Source organism: Neopelma chrysocephalum, unplaced genomic scaffold (genome assembly GCF_003984885.1).
Source record: "Neopelma chrysocephalum unplaced genomic scaffold, ASM398488v2 Primary Assembly neopelma1_96630, whole genome shotgun sequence".
In the NCBI taxonomy this organism is placed as follows: domain Eukaryota; kingdom Metazoa; phylum Chordata; class Aves; order Passeriformes; family Pipridae; genus Neopelma; species Neopelma chrysocephalum.
In genome coordinates, this window is record NW_020925275.1 from 24,787 (window position 1) to 43,001 (window position 18,215).

At 57.6% G+C, this 18,215-nt stretch overlaps 1 protein-coding gene across 1 annotated transcript in view; it reads right to left on the reverse strand.

Annotated features, from left to right (window-relative positions):
• DCHS1 (dachsous cadherin-related 1) overlaps nt 1–18,215 on the reverse strand; it is a 47,600-nt gene that overhangs the window by 17,091 nt on the left and 12,294 nt on the right. Inside the window, 7 exon segments of the mRNA XM_027708925.1 lie at nt 58–215; nt 377–473; nt 5,015–5,202; nt 5,580–6,599; nt 6,906–7,142; nt 8,166–8,397; nt 8,497–8,685. Of these exon segments, the coding sequence (XP_027564726.1) occupies nt 58–215; nt 377–473; nt 5,015–5,202; nt 5,580–6,599; nt 6,906–7,142; nt 8,166–8,397; nt 8,497–8,685 (2,121 nt within the window).

Below are 18,215 nucleotides of genomic sequence, written 5' to 3' on the forward strand. Positions count from 1 at the left end.
GATGCAGGGACAGGAGGAGCTGGAGTGCAGGGACAGGAGGAGCTGGGTGCTGGGTACCTGGACACGGACGATGGCTGAGGTGCTGCGAGGCACCGCGCCGCGGTCGCTGGCTGTCACGGTGAAGATGTACTCGGCGCGCTCAGCCCGGCGCAGAGCCGTGGCCGTCCGCAGCTCTCCGGTAGCCACGTGCAGGGTGAAACGCTCTGCCCAGGCTCCTGCAGAGAGAATTGAAATGCTGTCATGGAGAAGGGAGGGCGGGGCAGGGCGGGAAGGAAGGGGAGCACAGTGTGGGGGTCCTGGGCAGTGGGCACCCATCTGCCTGGGTGATGGCTGCAAAGGCAGAGCAGCATCAATTCGCCAATTCTGGAGCTCGTACCTATCAGTGAGTAGATGATGGTCCCATTCTCCCCCTCGTCGGGGTCCTTGGCCTGCAGGGAGGCGACCAGAAGTCCCGATGGCTTCTCTTCCAGCACCTGCAGCACAGCCCAGGGAGCAGCTGAGTGGCACAGGGCACTCTTCAGATCACCCCCACAGCTCCCCGAGCACGGCACGGGGTCTGCACTCTCCTGCACCAGCCTTACCCCTCACCCATCGCACAGACCCCCGGTAGGACCTACAGGTTGTGCCTGAGGCTGGAAACACGGGGGAGTCTGCAGTGACACTGGCCAGGGGAGGCTCTGATTCCCTTTTGCCCTGTTTCACAACCTGCTCAGCAGGGTGGGGGGGCACTGCAGGGTTGTGGGAGGGCACTACCTCACCCATGTTACACCCAGAGCCTCTGCAGATAGGAAAGTGCAGGGCTCCATGACAGTCCTGGTTCCCTCTGCCCCAACAGACCTCTTCAGCTGCCAATGCCAAGGCGTGAGCCCTGACACCCCAGTGCCAGCCTCGCTGGCCACAGCCAGTGATCTCCTCGTCTCTCCCACATCCAGCCTGGGAGGTTTGCCACCTCTGGAAATGCAGCTAGCAGATCTTCCTGGGCTGAGGCACTTCCACTCGGGGATTTTCCCTTCCCTCCTTTGTTCCTGGGTAGCACTGACTGCCTGTCTCTGGGCACTTTAGACCCATGTTTTATGCCAATGCAGCACAAGACCATTGAGAAATCAATCACACACATGCTCAGGTAACCCCACGTCCTGAGGGGAGTTACCAGCTTCCCCTCAGAGACCACACATAACAGCATTGCACACAAACATCTTTCCTGGATAGTTATGGAACTGGACACATCCCCATCAGTGCTCCCCAGCACCTGCCAGGTTTCGGGATCACCCTCAGCAAACATCCCTTTACTGCTGCAGACATGCCTCCTCCAGCACAGACTCCTTGGTGGGCAGGATTCCTGCTTGGCACAGGCCCTGCAGTTTCTTCCATCCCAGCAGATGCCAAATTCCCACCCCAAGGGGACAGATCTCACATTTCCATCCTGTCAGCACATCCCAAGGCACAGACCACCTTCCCAGACCCAGATGTGCAGTGTGATCTGTGTCTCTTAATGCATTTAGGAAAGGGACAAGTGGAATCTGAGCAGGACTTCAGAGGAGAGGCTGCAGGCTCCCAAGTGGAGGTGAGGGCCAGGGCTGTTGCCCAAGCTGCTGGCACCGTGCTGGAGCCCTGGAAGGGAAGACCAGAGGAGCTGGACTCATTCAGCCAGGCCAAGCAGTGCTGGGACTGCACTCTGTAAACATTGGGAGAGGGAGGGAAATTCCAGAGAGAGAAGAGAGCTTTTTAAGCAAAAACACAATATTGGCACAAGAACAAATAAGTATAAAATGGTCAGAAATTAGTTTAGGCTGGAAATGAAGAGATGGTTTCTAGTACCAGATCAAGGAATCTGGAACAGCCCTTCACAGCAGTGATGGAGGCACAGACCTAAATATAGCCTGGCCTTCGATGAAGGGAGAGCCTGCGTGGACACCTCTGCATGGGGCCACGCTCTGGAGGCCCCTTCCAACCCCTCCCCACCACAGGCCAGGGCAGGGTCTGCCCTCACACTGTCCCTGCTGCCCTCAGTCCAGACACGACTGAGGCTCCTGCTCAGTGGGCAGGGACACGTTGCCCTCCCCTGAGGAATCAGATCTCTTTGAGGAAGGCAGAGACTCGGCAGAGGAGTTACATGAGCAGCACCCACACAGCCCCATGTCCAAACACCAGTTCAGCTGCTCAGAGAGGAATAAACAGCAACAGCAGTGGCCTCGCCTCTGCAAACTGGTGAGACAGTGGCCAGGCCACCTGAAGGTTGCTGCAAACACCAGCCTGGTTCCAAGCTCACAGAGCCATTCCGGCCACAGCTCTGGCAGAGGCTGGCAGTGGATATCCAGAGAAGATGTGAGAAACATGGTACGTGTGGAACAATCCTGCTGCGAACCTCCCCAGCTCCCAGCCTACTGTGGCTCAGACACTTCCTGAGCCACAGATCATATTTGTGTTCAACAGCCTTTGATGGATATTTTTTTCTTTCCATGAATTCATCTAGTTTTGAACGCATGCAACTTTGGGCAATGATTTCACAATTTAATTATGTTCTGCATGAAAAAGTGCTGCTTGTGTTTATTTTAAACCTGCTGCCTGGTCAGTTCTTATGGAGCTGCCCAGTCTTGTGTTGTAAAAAAGCAACTTCTAATTTCCCCATGACTCTCTGTGATATTCCTGCAGCTTCATCCATGCCAAAGAATGTCCAAGTGTTTCTTTTCTGCATGGAAACCATTATCTGCCAGAGATCCCATTAACATCCTTTTCTGAACCATTTCTAGCACTTCTGCTCACTTCGGGAACGGAGCCGGGCAGAGAGAGTGGGCAGAATCTGAGGTGGTGTAATGTTTTCTTTCATTCTCTGTTCCTTTTCTAATTAAACTCAGAACCTGATTTGCCTCTTTGCCCGTGCTGAGCCTGGGGTGACACTTTCACAAAGCCCCAGGCTTCTCCCCAAACTGAAGCAGCCAGTTCAGAACTCACCACTGTGTAAGTCCCATCAGTGTCTCTCTCCAGTTAGCAACAGTGATTTCATCTCCCATGGTCTTTCCTGACTGAATAGTGAAACATGAGTCTTCTACAGTTTTTCCCTGGGAGCCCTCACCTTGATTGCTGTGAATAGACTAGTGACATCGACCTTCACCTCTTAGGAGGATACAGAAGAACAGCAGCACCAGGGGCATCCCCTCTGTGAAAACAGACCCCTTTTTCCTTCCCTTTGTCCCCTCTTCCCTCTCCTAGTGACCATTCCCTGGTCTGCAGACCCTATGCAGAAACCCCTGGTCCTGCCAGCATGTCACCAATATGCTTCAACTTAGAATCCCCCCAGAAGACACTCCTCCAGCTGATGCTGGAAGGTGCTGACAGGGAACCCTCCTCTGCTTTGCCTGATGAACACCAACATGAACACAGCACCAAGCATGTCTGAGGGAATCACAGAGCTTTGTGTTATCATCCAGTTTTCACTTTTCCCTCCAAGCCTCTCTTCTACCCCCAAGCCATGGCTAACAGTGCGCTCTTCCTGTGCTTCCTACCCCTATTTCCGGTAGGAGAGCTGCAAACCAAAGTGCCCAAACAGGTGTTTGCTCAGAGCTGCTGCAGCATTTACCTGCTGTCAGGGCTCTGAACCCATCCCAGCTTTGCCCTGTCCCCTGAAGGACACACCTGCTTTCGTGGTCCCTTTGTATAAGCAGAGCCCTCCTAAGCTCTAGCAGGGCACTCACAGCGCTTCGTGCCCCCAGACACTGGGATCAGCTGCAGATCCTGCCATGTCACAGGTGTCCCCACGCAGGAGCAGGGCTCATATGGACCCTGGCTGTGAGCACTGCTGTATCGCAGAGCCCGTCCAGCACAGCCTCAGCCATGCCCTGGCTGGCTGCTCCCTCGCCTGCTCTGCTCCCAGAGTGCTGCTCAGAGAGAGGGCAAGACTAACTGTCTTCTCTGCCTCCTTCAGGCCCTGGGAGATGCGTTCACCCAGGCCAAGCCCTGCTAGCAGTGTTGCCAGCAGATCAGGGCACACAAGAAGGCATCTGGGCAAGGGATGGCTGCACCCTGGAACAGGAAGGGAAGCAGCAATGAACAGGGAAGGCCTGGCTGGAGCTGCAGAGTGTCCCCAGGTCCTGTGTCACCCAGATGGGCACTAACCACTAACACAGATCTGCCTGCTCTGCAGGGGGTGTGTGGCTCAGGCAGCATCTGTGACAGAGAGTGGTTTCCATCACTGTGATGTGTGTGAGCCAGCCCCACGTGAGGGGCTTTGAGCACACAGCCTGACATGCAGTGTCCAGCCACAGGCTGTCCCTGTGCCAAGGAGATGAGGCCAGGGCTCTGGCTGCTCTCTGTGCTCTGCTGCTGCCAGTGATCCTTGGTTGATTCCCGAGAGCCCTTGTCCCTCATGCTGCTCTTAGGGACACAGCAGAGCAGAGGCAGGCAGATGCAGGGGCTGGTCCTCACCCACTTCTCCTGAGTAGCACCCACATAACTGGGTCTGCAGCACATGCAGTGCCTGGTGACTGCTGCCACCAGAGTGCTGAGGGAAAGCTGGCAGCCACAGTGGACTCCCAGAAAACCATTGTGTGTGCCAAGCCCAGCTGTGCACTGCTTTCTTGACCTACCAGAAACAAGAGTGGCTGTACCCAAAATCCCCAGATCTAGGTGATGGCATCCTGCACCTTCCCACCCACAATTGCTTACCCTGGCTCTTCTGGGTCAGGTTCAGGGCTCCTCTTGCCATCCCTCCCTGCAGATACATGCAAGCCAAGAGCTTCTGTCTGCTGACCAGTCTTGCTGGTGCCAGAGCCCTCTGCAGCCCTTGCCTGCTCTGTCACCAGGATGTCTGCATTGCCCAAGGACATGCCCATCCTGCCACATCTCAGTCAAATTTGCCAGACTGCCCTGGCTGCTGCATAGATCTGACTCGTGCCTGCTCATGTCCCACCCCAAAACTCTCCTGGGTGTCCCTACCCCTCCCTATCCCCCAGCAGAACTGCCTGTCCCATAACCAGAGGCTACCTGATCCCTGCCTCACCAGCTCTCCAGCCTCTACCTGCACGTGCAGCTCCTGGCCACTGCCCACGTGGAGGAAAGCAGGAGCATTGTCATTCTCATCCAGCACGGTGACATAGATGGTTCCAGTGGCACTGCGGGGCGGTGCTCCCCCATCCTGCACGATCACCAGGAGCTGGAAGCTGGACTGCTGTTCCCGGTCCAGGCTGTGCTTGGTGCTGACCTCTCCTATGAGGGAGAATCCCAGAAGGGTTTGGGTTGGAAGGTACCTTCAAGCCCATCTTGTTCCACCCCACTGCCATGGGCAGGGACACCTTCCATTAGACAAGGTCGTCCCAAGCCCTGTCCAACCTGGCCTTGGACACTTCCAGGAATGGGACAAGCACAAGAAGTGGGAACACAGAGAGGTGGGGACACAGCTCGGGCCCTCTATTAGAGCAGAGCCTGTGCTCAGCTGTGTTGCTCAGGTGTGTTGCTGGAGCCCAGCATTGCAGGGGCAGGAAGGTGCCTATTCTGCTGCTGCACTTGCCTGTCTGCCATCACTGCTGTCCTGTCGTGGGCTCTCCCACCAGTCAGCCCCACCTAGCAAGCCAGGAGTCTCTCACCTGTCTGTGTGTGGATAAGGAAGTTGGGATCGTGCTGGAGCAGGCGGTAGGTGAGCCGGCTGTTCTGCCCCGCGTCCCGGTCGCTGGCCATCACCCTCCCCACGCTGCTGCCCGGAGCCTGGTTCTCAAGCACAGTGAAGAAGTACCGCTCCTCGCTCAGCCGAGGGCTGTTGTCGTTCTCATCAGTGACGCTGATCCGCACGGTGCTGGTGCCAGTTTTCCGGGTGTCCCCCGCAGCCCCGCTGCCTCCCACCGAGGCCAGCACCGTCAGCACGTACAGGTCCCGCATCTCCCGGTCCAGGGCGCTTTTGACGTACAGCCAGCCACTCTCGGGCACGATGCCGAAGCTGGCAGCGTCCCCGTCTGCACGCAGGTGGTAGGTGAGGGCGGTGGGTTCCACATCGTGTGCCAGGGCCCTCACCTGCAGGAAACGGGTGGAGACGGGGACACCTTCCTGCACCTCCACGCGGTAGGTGAGAGTGTCAAAGATGGGCCCGTTGTCGTCCTCGGCTTGCACGTGCACCAGCAGCGTGAAGGTGGAGCTGAGCTGTGGGACGCCGCTGTCCCGGGCCACGATGGCCAGGCTGTAGGCTGAGCTGGCCTCGAACTGCAGGGCCCCGAGGAGCCGCACCGCCCCTGAGGTGCGTTCCACGCCGAAGGTGCCCTCACCCCCTGACACCAGCTCGAAGGTCACCTGGCCATTGGCACCGCTGTCACGGTCCTCGGCCTGCACGGTGTAGACTGTAGTGCCAGGTTCTGTGGCCTCTGGCAGCAGGATGGAGTCAGAGGGGCTTGGGAATGCCGGCACGTTGTCATTCACGTCTGACACAGAGATCTTCACGCGTGTGTTGCTGTAGGCAGGGGGTGAACCGCTTCGGGCCTGGACATCCAGGATGAGGACTGCCTGGGACTCGTGATCCAGAGGCATGCTGGTGCGGAGCTGCCCCGAGGCCGAATCAATGGAGAAGTAGCCATGAGGATCCCCCGAGGAGATGGAATAGAAGATGTCATCAGCATGACCTGTGGACAAAGGGATGGAGACAGGAGGAATGACAGCAGGCTGGGCAGCGCTGGCTGTGCCGGAGGCGGTCTGAGATGTCCAGCAGCACTGTGCCCATGCTCATGGATGCACAGGTGTGTGTATAGACATGTGTAAGCACACAGCCTGAGCTGGGTGACAATCACAGGGTGCACGTTCAGACGTGTGTGCGTGGAGCTCCCAGAGCAGGGCTGCTCTGTGAGGAAGTGTGGTGTGGTGGGTGCTGGACCTTCAGGATGGTGTGGGGACAGGGAAAGTGACGGCATGTGAAAGGGGCGATGCCTTACCTGGGGGGTTGTGGGCCTGGACAGCCCCCACGCTGGCGCCCTGCGACATGTCCTCGGGCACAGTGAAGAAGTACTGAGCCTGCTCAAAGACAGGAGGTGAGACCGTGCCCTCCACAATGCTGATGTTCACCCGGGCGTTTGGCTGTGCCTGCAAGCCCCCCCCGTCCTGCGCAGAGATCACCAGCTGCACCAGGGTGTTGGCTTTGCCGCTCAGGGACCACGACAGGGAGATGACACCTGGGGAAGAAAGCCATTGATGGGGCACTATGCTGCACCCCTGTCTGTCACCTGGCTCCAGGGGATAGGCCAAACCATAAGCTGGAAAAGACAGATCAGAGGGGACAGGAAACAATGGGAATCATAGAGGGAGCTTGCTATGGAGGAGCTGGAGTGAAGGAGAGGAGCCCTCCCAGGAAAGCCTGCCCAAATCAACCCCACTCAACCTTACACCCAGCCCTGAGCTAAGCAGTGGTACAGGCTGAGGGACACGAGCCAGCGGGCAGGTCTTGGGAGAGAGAAAGGAGGGGAGAGGGCTTTCTAATGTGGGGCACAGGGTGAGGGTCATGACACAGCAGGTGGGTCCTGGGCTATGGGGAGGCTTTGGGACTGAAGTACCATAATTGACAGGCCCTATGAAGGAGGTGACCCTGTGTTAGGAGGGCTGGTAGTGCCTGTCTCATCCCAGTTACCTGCGGGGAACTTGGGAACAGTTTGCAGATCCCTCAATGCACCTTCCTGTCCTGCTGAGAGCCCCCGCCACCGCACGCTCGTGCACCCACCTCCCCAAGCAGAAATTGCTCTGTCTTCAATGGCCAACCCAAGGCAGAGCAGACACAGCCAGTGAGAATGATGGAACTAACAGTGACAGATACAGAGGAGAGCTAACTGAGGCAGGGAGAGGAGGGAACTGGCAGGGACAAGAAACAAACCAGGATACGGCTTGATGGGGCAAAGCATCAGCATGCAGGAGGAAAGGCACAGTGAGTCAGGGATGGGGAAAGGGGGAGAGGAAGGAAGATGGGACAAATGAGGAAGAGAGCAGGGAGCAGAAACAAGAGGTCAGGGACTGAATCTGGGAAGGGGCTGCCAGAGGCTCAAGAAGTCAAACAGGGAATGATGTGGCAGGGCAAAGAACAGGCATACTCCGGAGGCAGACTGCACTGCTGAGGTGTCCAAGCATTGACACACAGGCTTGCTTCGACATTTCCCATATCACAATGCTCTGGTTTCTGCCTGCTCTGGCTCCCTGACAGCTCTCACCTGTGTCCTTGTTGAGGGAGAAGAGCGGGGGCGAGTTTCCCAGGACAATGCGGTAGGTCACTCTCCCGTTCAGCCCCTCATCCTTGTCGTTAGCAGTGACACGCAGCACGGCTGTCCCTGGCATGCTCTGTGTGCTGATGCTGGCAGCGTATTCCAGCGGGTAAAACACCGGCCGGTTGTCATTTGTGTCCTCCAGGAACACCTTCACGTACACCATGGAGTTCAGGCCGCCCTGCAGAGGGACCGGGTCAGAGACAGTGCAAGGGCAGCAGCATCCCTTGCACAGTGCTGAGGCAGCAGCACCGCGTCCCACGGCCTCGCCAGCACTCACCCCATCCACAGCAGTGATGGTGAAGTCGTAGGCAGACGTGCCCTCATCGCGGTCCAGGGGCTGCTCCGTGCACAGCTGCCCCGAGTGCTTGTCAATGCTGAACTGCGTGGGGACAACGCTGCCGATGCCAGAGCCAATGGAGTAGGAAAGAGAGCCAAACGCGCCACTGTCTGCATCTGTGGCTGTCACCTGGGTCAGGGAGGGTACTACCTTAACAGAGCAGACCACCAGCCAGACCCAGCCCTGCCCCATCACCACACCCCACCGCCACCCTCTGCTCCACGGTCCACAGCCACCACCCCGTCCTCAGAGGAGGTCAACCTGACACAGAGTGACAGTGACTGTCACGGGCCTGCAGCTCTTGTCCCACACCAGCCACCGCTTCCCCTGCAGCCCTCCCTGCAGCAGGACGGGGCTCACTGATGCAGACAGTGCCATGGGCAATGTTGCCCACAGCTGTGGGGCACCCTAGAATCAGCCTGTGCTGGTGGGTCCCTGTGAGGGGACGCAGAGGAGGGGGAGCACTGTGTGCAAGAGCTGCACTCTGCTTTCTATCTCCAGCACTGCCACGGGTTCCTCACCACCCAGGTGGCAACTCCCTTCCGCACCTCTGGGGCAACATCCATCACCCAGGTCAGCAGACTTGCCTTGGCAAAAGAGAGGACCACAGGGACAGGGGGAACAGAAAGGCCCAGGCTCACCAAGATGCCAAGGATCTCACAGTCAAGCACCCCCATTGCCCCCCACACGATCAGCCAGCCAAGGACAACCTGCACGGCAGCAGCAGCTGCCCCTGCCTCTCTGCTCCTTCTTTTCTCAAAAACACTCAGGATGGGACAGGAAGACAGTCAACCCCCTGCCACCAGAGCCCTGGCTCTGTCCTGCTTTCAGAGCTCTGTGTCCAGCAGCCCCAGGTGCTGGGGATAAGGATGGAGAGTTGCATTGCCCTGTGACAGCCCAGCCTCACCCAGCCTGGGGCACAAGAACTGCACCCACCACAACAGACACAGAAAGAGGATGAATGCTGCTCCCTGCTTGCCCACCCCAATTCCTCCTAGGGCTCCTACAGAGCTCAGGTCAGCAGGAACCAACTCCTGACCCCACATCCCTGCCCACAGTTCCTCCACCAGCTGGGAGCTCGGCAGAGAACAAAGCTGGGGGATGGAGCCGGGGGGAGGCAGCTGGGCCAGGCCCGGGTGAAGTGGAGTTCAGGCCTCGTCAGCCACAGCTCCTCCCTGCAGCGGCCATGGGGCCTCGGCTCCCGCGCGAGGAGCGCAGGAACGCCGCGTGTGCGCCAAGGAGAGGGCCCGGCTGGGGGCTGCGAGCCCGGCCACCGGGGACGGGGGGACAAGGGCAAGGGGACACAGAACGGCTGGGCCGGGAGGGAACAGTCAGCCCGGCAGGGGTGGCACCACCCTGCCCTGACCAGGGAGAGGAGGCAGCACCTGCAACACCCCCGCCAGCCCCGATGCCTGCGGTCTGAGGGGCTGCCTGCAAGGAGAAACTCGGAGCACATCTCCAGTGAGCACCAAGCTCCTGTGCAGAGGATCTGCTTCCCAGCTCGGCAGCAGCTGCCAGAAGAAGCACCATGGAACAAGATCCCCCCTCCCTGCTCCAGCTGCAGAGCACTCAGAGGCACAGGTACCATGACAGAGCTGGGTCAGGAGGCACTTTGGGAAACTGGATCCATCTGCTCCTCCAGAGCTCACCCTTCCCCCTATAGCCCCAGCTCCCCTTGCTGGGAGCTGCTCACTGGAGAGTACAAATCTGACCTCACTGACATCACTGGAGCTCATCTGAAGGCTACCAGCAGAGTGGCTCCATGTTGGCTGTTGTTACTGGGGTACAGCCCCATACCCACACCCCAGTGTGCAACTGGGCCTGGCCCTCGTCCCCCTTGGATGGGTGATGCTAAACTGGTGCCCAGAGAAAAGCCACAGGAACAGGAAATACGTGCTGGAGCAGGTAACGGTGTTGGCTCAGTTTGGGGCTGCTGAACACTTTGCTTTGTGCTCTGCCACTGTGTGCAGGAGGGAGGCTGTGGCTGGCGCACCCCCAGCCCCAGCTCCCTGCCCGCAGACCGCTGACATCCCATGTGTGCATCCCATGGGATGGGGCTGGCTGCCTGCCTGCCCCATCCCACACTCAGCAGGGCCTGACTGAGGCCCAAGGGCAGCAGGATCCCCCATGCAGCTGGGTGATGCCTCCTGGGGACTCCTGAGAACATCACAGGGGTCCGCCAGCCACCAGGTAGGGCAGCCACCTCATTTCAGCTGGCACACAGGGCTGCAGGCTCAGAGCACACACGGTCTGGGAAACGGACACATTTTTAGCTGTGAGGGTAATTAGCCACCAAAAGGGCTCATCAAGGCCTGTGGTGAGTTCACCACTCCTGGAAATTTTTAAAACAAGTCTGGACATTTTTCCAGGAACTTTGCTAGAAGCTAATGCGGGGCAGCCTCAGGCTCTGTATTTAGCATCCACCCCAAATCTTGGATCCACAGCTGGTTTTACTGTAGCTCGCTCATGAGACTCCTGATGTTTGCCTGAAAAACAGAGGGAAATGGGGTCAAGCTGCCTATGGAACTGCCCAGGAAACACTCCACTGGGGCTGTGCCAGTCCTGCTGCTTGAATATGTGGGAGCAGGAGTCAGAGCTCTGAGCCTGAGTGGAGCCTCCACAGCCCCCTCATCTCTGACTTTTGAATGGAGTCCCCACAGCCACCAAAGGCTTTAAGCACAAGGACATCAATGCTCTGCCAGGAAATCCCTGAAATGAAGCTGCCAAGGAGGCAGCAGTACCTGGGGAAGCCAGGATCACAGAGCCCTGATCTCACAAAGAATTCCAATGTCCCTGGCCAAGCAGGGGTGGCACACAGCTGGATCTGCTGTTCACTAGAAGGGAGCACTGATTGGGGATGTGGCAGTTGGCAGCAGTGACTGCAGTGGCCACGAAGCAGCAGGTGCAGGATCCTAAAGGGAGTGAGGAAGGAGAGAAACAGAGTACAGACTCTGGAGTGCAAGAGAGACTTCAGCTTATACAAGGAACTAGTCGATGGGAGGGATCCCATGGGAGGCAGCGCTGAAGGCCAAGGGAGCTCAGGAAAGCTGGCAAGCCTTGAGGACAGCACAGTGCAGAACAGTCCATCCTAGCGCTCAGGAAAGCAAGGAGACATGTCAGCAGATGGCCTTGGCTAAGCAGGGGCCTCAGGGCTCAGCTGCCATGCAAAAGGCAACGTATGCTAAGAGAATTGGGATTGTTCAGCCTGGAGAAGGGAAGGTTCGGGGGTGACCTGATTGCAGCCTTCCAGTACCTGAAGGGAGCCGGCAAGAAAGATGGAGAGAGACTATTTACAAGGGCCTGGAGTGACAGGACAAGGGGGAATGGCTTCACACTGACAGAGAGTGGGTTTACATTAAGTATTGGGAAGGAATTCTTCCCTGTGAGGGTAGTGAGGCCCTGGCACAGGCTGCCCAGAGAAACTGTGGCTGCCCCATCCCTGGAAGTGTCCAAGGCCAGGTTGGACGGGGCTTGGAGCAAACTGGGCTAGTGGAAGGTGTCCCTGCCCATGGGAGGTGGGTATGGAGGCAAGCTACACAGTATGAATTTATAAACATCGCCAGGCATGTCAGGAGGGTGTCAGCAAAGTCAAAGTTCAAGTCGGGCTGAGACTTGCAAAGCAAACTGAGGGTGCCAAAAAGAGCCTCCACCACTGCACTGGTAGGAAAAGGCTGAAGAAGGGCCCATTCCCAAGTGTGGTGGGTGATTTAGTGACAGCAGGCACTGATAAGACTGGGACACTCGATGCCTCCTCCACCTTGGTCTCCACCAGTTTCCCAGGCCTTCATGCTGTTCAAAAGGGTTCAGAGCTAACAGAGAGGGGTGAAGATGGAGTCAGGATTTCTTTAATGAAGTTGATCCACATGAATCCATGGGACTCAACAGGCTGCATCAACGGATGCTGACAGAAATGGATTTATAGGGCTGCTCTTCACATGTGGTGGAGATCAGGGGAGATTCCTGACAACTGGAGGGAAGCAAATATCACACCCCACCTTCAATGAAGGCCAAAAGGATCATCTGAGGATCTAAATTCTTGTCAGCCACACTTTGGTCCCTGGGAGAATCATGGAGCGAGTTCTCTCAGAGCATGTTTTTGGCCACATGGAGTATCCTGGGAGGGAATAGCCATCATGGATTGACTGTCCTGTTTGCCCTCTGTGATGTTACAACGATGGGATGTGGGGTCAAAGGGCTGACAGCTGTGGGTGACAATTGCCTTGACTTTAGGAAGGATTTTGACACCTTCTCCCACAGTCCTCATATCCAAGGCAGGATGATACAGCTTGGAGGGCTAGACCAGGTGGGTGAGAGACAGGTTGGAAGGCAGGCTCTGAGGGGAGAGGTTCATGAGCTGTGCTCTGCCAGGAAGTGGTGATGAGGGAAAGGAGCTGGACAAAAGTGACAGATGAACTACATCCTTTCTCTCACATAATGGATGCAAATGGACTGGCACATGCCCTTGGGACCAGAGGATGTGTTAGGGAACCCAGGGGATGAACCTGATGCTGTGTTTTGAGGCCTTTTCCTTGATAGATGTAGAAGAAGATGCTATCACAGGGGGGGCCCAGGGAACACACCTGGGGCACTTTCTGCTGAAATCACCCACTGAACAGTGTAATTCCATGGAAACGCAGCTGTTGGCATCCAATTCCCAACTGGATTTTAATCTGGCCAGGGATGTCAAAGTCAAGACGAAGAGCTTCTATAGGTGCATCAGTGACAAAAGGAAGGCTGGGTAAAATACAGGACCAGAGCTGAAGGAGATGGGGAACCTGGTGACACAGGACATGTAAAAGATTGGGGTACCTAATGCCCTCTCTACCCTGGTCTTTACTAGTAAGAGCAGTCTTCAGAAATCCTAGGCCTCAGAGACCAGGATGAAAGCTGGAGCAAGGAAGATTGTTGAAGACAAACAGGTCACTGAATTCCTAAGCAAACTGGACATGTGTCCTGGGCACCCATGAGTGCTGAGGGAGCTGGCAGATGTCACTGTTAGGCCCCTCACAATAATCGTTTCTCAATCACAGTGTTTGGGAGGAGTGCCTGAAATCTGCAGGAAGGTAAATCTCTCTCCTATCTTCAAGAGTAAGCAGCAGGATTCACTGGTCTACTCTGGCCCCCAGTCGGGAGGTCTGGAGACACACTATCTACAACACTGCTGCTTCCTTTGAGAACACACGCAGGATCACTCTCGAGGAGAAAAGACAATGCAGAAAGAATCATGTCTGGCCGATACCATCCAAGGACTCTTTCTGCTGTGCCTTTTGCAACCAGGCTTGTCTGTCTCGCATTGGCCTCTTGAGCCACCAGTGCACTTGTAGCAAATGTGGGGAGAGTCCTTCCCAAATCTTCGTTTGTGAAGCCCAGCCATGATGACAGGTAACTACAGACCAGTCAGCCCCACCTTGATCCCTGGGAAATTGATGGAGCAGCTAATCCTGGAAATCATTTCTATGCACAGGAAGAACAGGAAGATCATCAGGAGTGGTGAGCATGGTTTCTCCCAAAGGCAAATCATGCTTCGCCCACTTGATAAACAACTGGTAGATGACAGAAAAGGAGTGGATATTGTCTACCTGAACTTCAGGAAGTTCTTTCACACTCTCCCCCTAAGATCCTCATGGAGGAGCTGTTGGTGAATGGGCTGGATGAGCCAACAGTGAGGTTGGCTGGAAACGAGCTGAATGGCTCCTGTCCAGAGAGTGGTGATCAGGGGCACAACACCTACTTGGAGGCCAGTAACTGGCAGTGTACCCCAGGGGTCAATCCTGGCTCCAGTCCTGTTTGGAATCTTCATTAATGACCTGGATGATGGGGCAGTGCGTAGCCTCCCCTCAGCACGTATGCAGATGACCTCAAATTGGGAGGAGTAGCCTGATATGTCAGAGGGTTGTGATGCACCCAGAGGGACCTCGACAGGCTGGAGAGATGGACAAGAGGCCTAGCAAAGTTTTACACGGGGAGGTGCAAAGTTCTGCCCTGGGGAAGCAACAGTCCCCTGCACTAATATATGCTCTGGGCCACCCCACTGGAAAGCAGCCTGGCAAAAGAAGCCCTGGGTTTCCTTGTGGGTGCCAAGTTGAAGATGAGACAGCAAGGTGTCCTTGCTGCAAGGGAGCAGAATGGTATCCTGGGCAGCACCAGGAGGAGTGTGGCCAGCAGGTCAGGCAGGAGATCCTGCCCCTCTGCTCAGCACTGGTGAGGCCAGAGCTGGAGTGCTGGGTCCAGTGCTGGCTCCCCAGTACAGGAGAGAGATGGCCACACTGGAAAGAGTCCAGTGAAGAGCCACGAAGATAATGAAGGGACTGAAGCAAATCTCCTGTGAAGAAAGGCTAAGGGAGTTGGGATGGTTCAACCTGGAGAAGAGAAGGGGTATCATCCATACATGAAAGAAGACAACAAGAGGATGGAGCCAAGCTCTTGTCAGTGGTGCCCAGTGCCAGGATCAGAGGCCATGGGCACACAGTAAAACACAGGAGGGTCCCTCTGAAAATCAGGGAGCACTTTCCCACTATGAGGGTGACCAAGCTCTGTCACAGGTTGCCCAGGGAAGTGGTGACATCCTGGGCAAACGACTCTGGATGGTGTTGCTTGTGCACGGGGGGGGTTGTACTAGATTATCTCAAGAGGTCCCTTCCAAACACAACCATTCTGTGATCTCCAAAGACCCTCCTAAACACCCCAGTTCCCCATTGAGCTCCAATTGTCCAAGAGAGCTGATCTGCTTCCCCAGCCCTGCACGACAGCCCTGACCACACTGGGCAGCAGCACCTGCTACCTGCCCCTCCTTCCTCCCAGGTGTGGTGAGAAGATTTAGTTGGAGTGCCCTGTAGCTGGTCAGAAGAACATCTGGTGGGAGTGCTGTGGCCACCACAGAGCAGAAGAGAGCAGCAAGATGGCTCAGGGCTAGGCAGAAAGAAGCCAGAGCACCAGCCTTAGGAAATGAAGCGAGGTCCTGGGCTAGTGTGCCTCTCCCCACTGCATTGAGAACTGGGAGGGCAGAGATGGGCATCGAGGCCTTGCTATTTCACACCCTCCTCCCAGTTCCCCAGCGAGACAGGAGCCAAGGCACCACAGACATCTTACATTCCCCAGAGATGGGGATGGATTAAACACAGCCCCACACCGGGGTCCTCAGCTGCACTGCCTGTGGGAGTCAAAGCCTCCCCTTCCCACAGACCCATCTCGAGGGCAGCACCAGAGTCCCTCACCCAGAGCCACCCCTTGCCCTCACAGCCGTGCTGCTGAGCTGTGTGCCCCTGCCCAGAGCCACCCCTTGCCTTCACAGCCATGCTGCTGAGCTGTGTGCCCCTGCCCAGAGCCACCCCTTGCCTTCACAGCCATACTGCTGAGCTGTGTGCCCCTGCCCCTGCCCAGCCCGCAGCGCTGGAAAGCAACGGAGCACTGCTGAGCAGCTCGGGCCTCCATTCCTGGCTGTCCTCCCTCTCCAGCCAGCGCAGTCGCAGGCAGGGAGCTCATCTGGAGCCTGGCCCTGGCTGGGGTTCTGCTGCGCACATGTTACACTGTGGCTTTGGCAAACATCTGGCCCCGGGCTCCCTCCCCTCCGAGTGACGGCTCTTGGTGGGAGAGGAGGGGAGGCTGGCGCCAGTGTGGTCAGCGATCCCACGCACGGCTCCCCGCGCCTGAGTGCGCGCCAGGCCTCCTGCCCTCCCGGCCTGGCACAGCCCTGACCAGCTCAAAGCCGGGGAGCGGCCACGCGGCTATTTCAGGAGCCGTCCCTGGCTCCCGGGCTGCGCCTCAGCCTCCGGCACGCTCGGGCCTCGGGGGAGGGAGCGGGGTCAGGGTTCGGCCCAGCGACGGCCCAGCACACGTGGCTGAGGCGAGAGTCAGAGCCCGCGGCTGCTGCAGCCCCCCGTCCGGGGAGCCCCTGCACAGCTGCTGCTGCTGCCTCACACCGCTGGGTCCCCACTGCCCCGGGCCTGGGCAGGGGGATGGCCGGCAGCCCCACAGCCTCCACGCTGCCTCTTGAACTGTTGCTGCCCCATCCCTGGAAGTGTTCGAGACCGGGTTGGACGAGGCTTGGAGCAACCTGGTTCAGTGGAAGGTGTCCCTGCCTATGGCAGGGGGTGGAACAAGATGGGCTTTAAGGTCTCTTCTGTGATTCTGTGAAACACACCGGGCTGCCCCAGCCACACACAGCCAGGAGCGGGGAGCAGGGCCTGCCAATGGCCTCCAGCACTGCTCTGGGATGGGGTAAAGCCCTCAGTTCGGAGGATGAGGGGAAGTGGGCTAACCACAGACACTGTCAGGAAGGCAAGATGCAGGATGTGGAGGGTGAGGCTGGGCAAGAAGTGCAGGAGCCTGGGGATGCACGGCGCCTTTCTGGGAGCCTGGAGGCCTCAGCACAGGGGCAGACTAAGGCACAAAAGGAAAAAGAGCAAGGCTCACACCTGGGCACCCAGGTGTCCTGGCTGGGGAAATGGCAGCTGCAGCTACTAGGGCATAGGGAGCCCATGGAGGGTGCAAGAGCTGAGCAGACTTGGAAGCTGGGAAGCAGAATAAGGCAGGGAATCCTGGAGCTGAGTGGGGCTGGGAAGCTGGGCTCTGCAGGGAAGAGTGCTCACGGTGCAGGGCTTGAGTGGGGCAGCCACAGTGTAGGGTAGAAGTGGCAGGTCCTGACCTTGGGGCACTGGTGCAGAAGGACCCCAAACCAAGGTGTGGGGCTGGGTTTCAGTCGTGCAGAGCTCAGGCAGGGAGTGCTCACAGAGAAGGTCTGTGGAGCAAGATGGGAGGTGGCTGGGCAAGACATGCAGGAGAGACAGGGCTGGGATCAGCATGAGACCAAGCATGCCAGGCAGGGCAAGCCTGGGGACCAAGGCAGGGATGGGGTCCCCAACAGCAGAAGGACGTGGAGCTGCTCGAACAAGTCCAGAGGAGGCCATGGAGAGGCTCCAAGGGCTGGAGCCCCTCTGCTCTGGAGCCAGGCTGGGAGAGCTGGGGGGGTTCACCTGGAGAAGAGAAGGCTCCAGGGAGACCTGAAAGCCTCTTCCAGGACCCAAAGGGGCTCTGGGAGAGCTGAAGAGGGACTTTGGACAAGGGCCTGGAGGGACAGGACAAGGGGGAATGGCTTCACACTGACAGAGAGCAGAGTTAGATGGGATATTGGGAAGGAATTCTTCCCTACGAGGGTGGGGAGGCCCTGGCACAGGTTGCCCAGAGAAGCTGTGGCTGCCCCATCCCCAGAAGTGTTCAAGGTTGGACAGGGCTTGGAGCAACCTAGTCCAGCTTTAAGGTTCCTGCCAGTCCAAATCAGTCTGTGAATCCATAGGGACCAAGGAGAGGCTGGCATGTCCCAAGGGCTGTGCAGGTCAGGGAGAGCACAGCCAGTGAGAGCTGCCCTGGGGCACAGCAGCAAAGGTCCTGGGGAAGAAGACAACTGCAGCTGGCACTGACCAAGGGGTGTGGGGAGAAGAGGAGGCAGCAGAGACTGGGGGGCCCATGCTGGTGGCTGGGGCTCTGTGAGGGGGACACGGGGACTGGCCCTTTGGAGGGCAGCGTGCACCAGTGTGGGGCTGTGGGTGCACGTGGAGGAGGGAGCTGTGTGAGCAAGGGCAGTGGGAGGAAGAGGAGTTCCGAGGGGCCTGGAGCTGAAGCAGAGGTAAGGGAAAAGGGGCAGCTGTGAGGGGGCTGGGGAT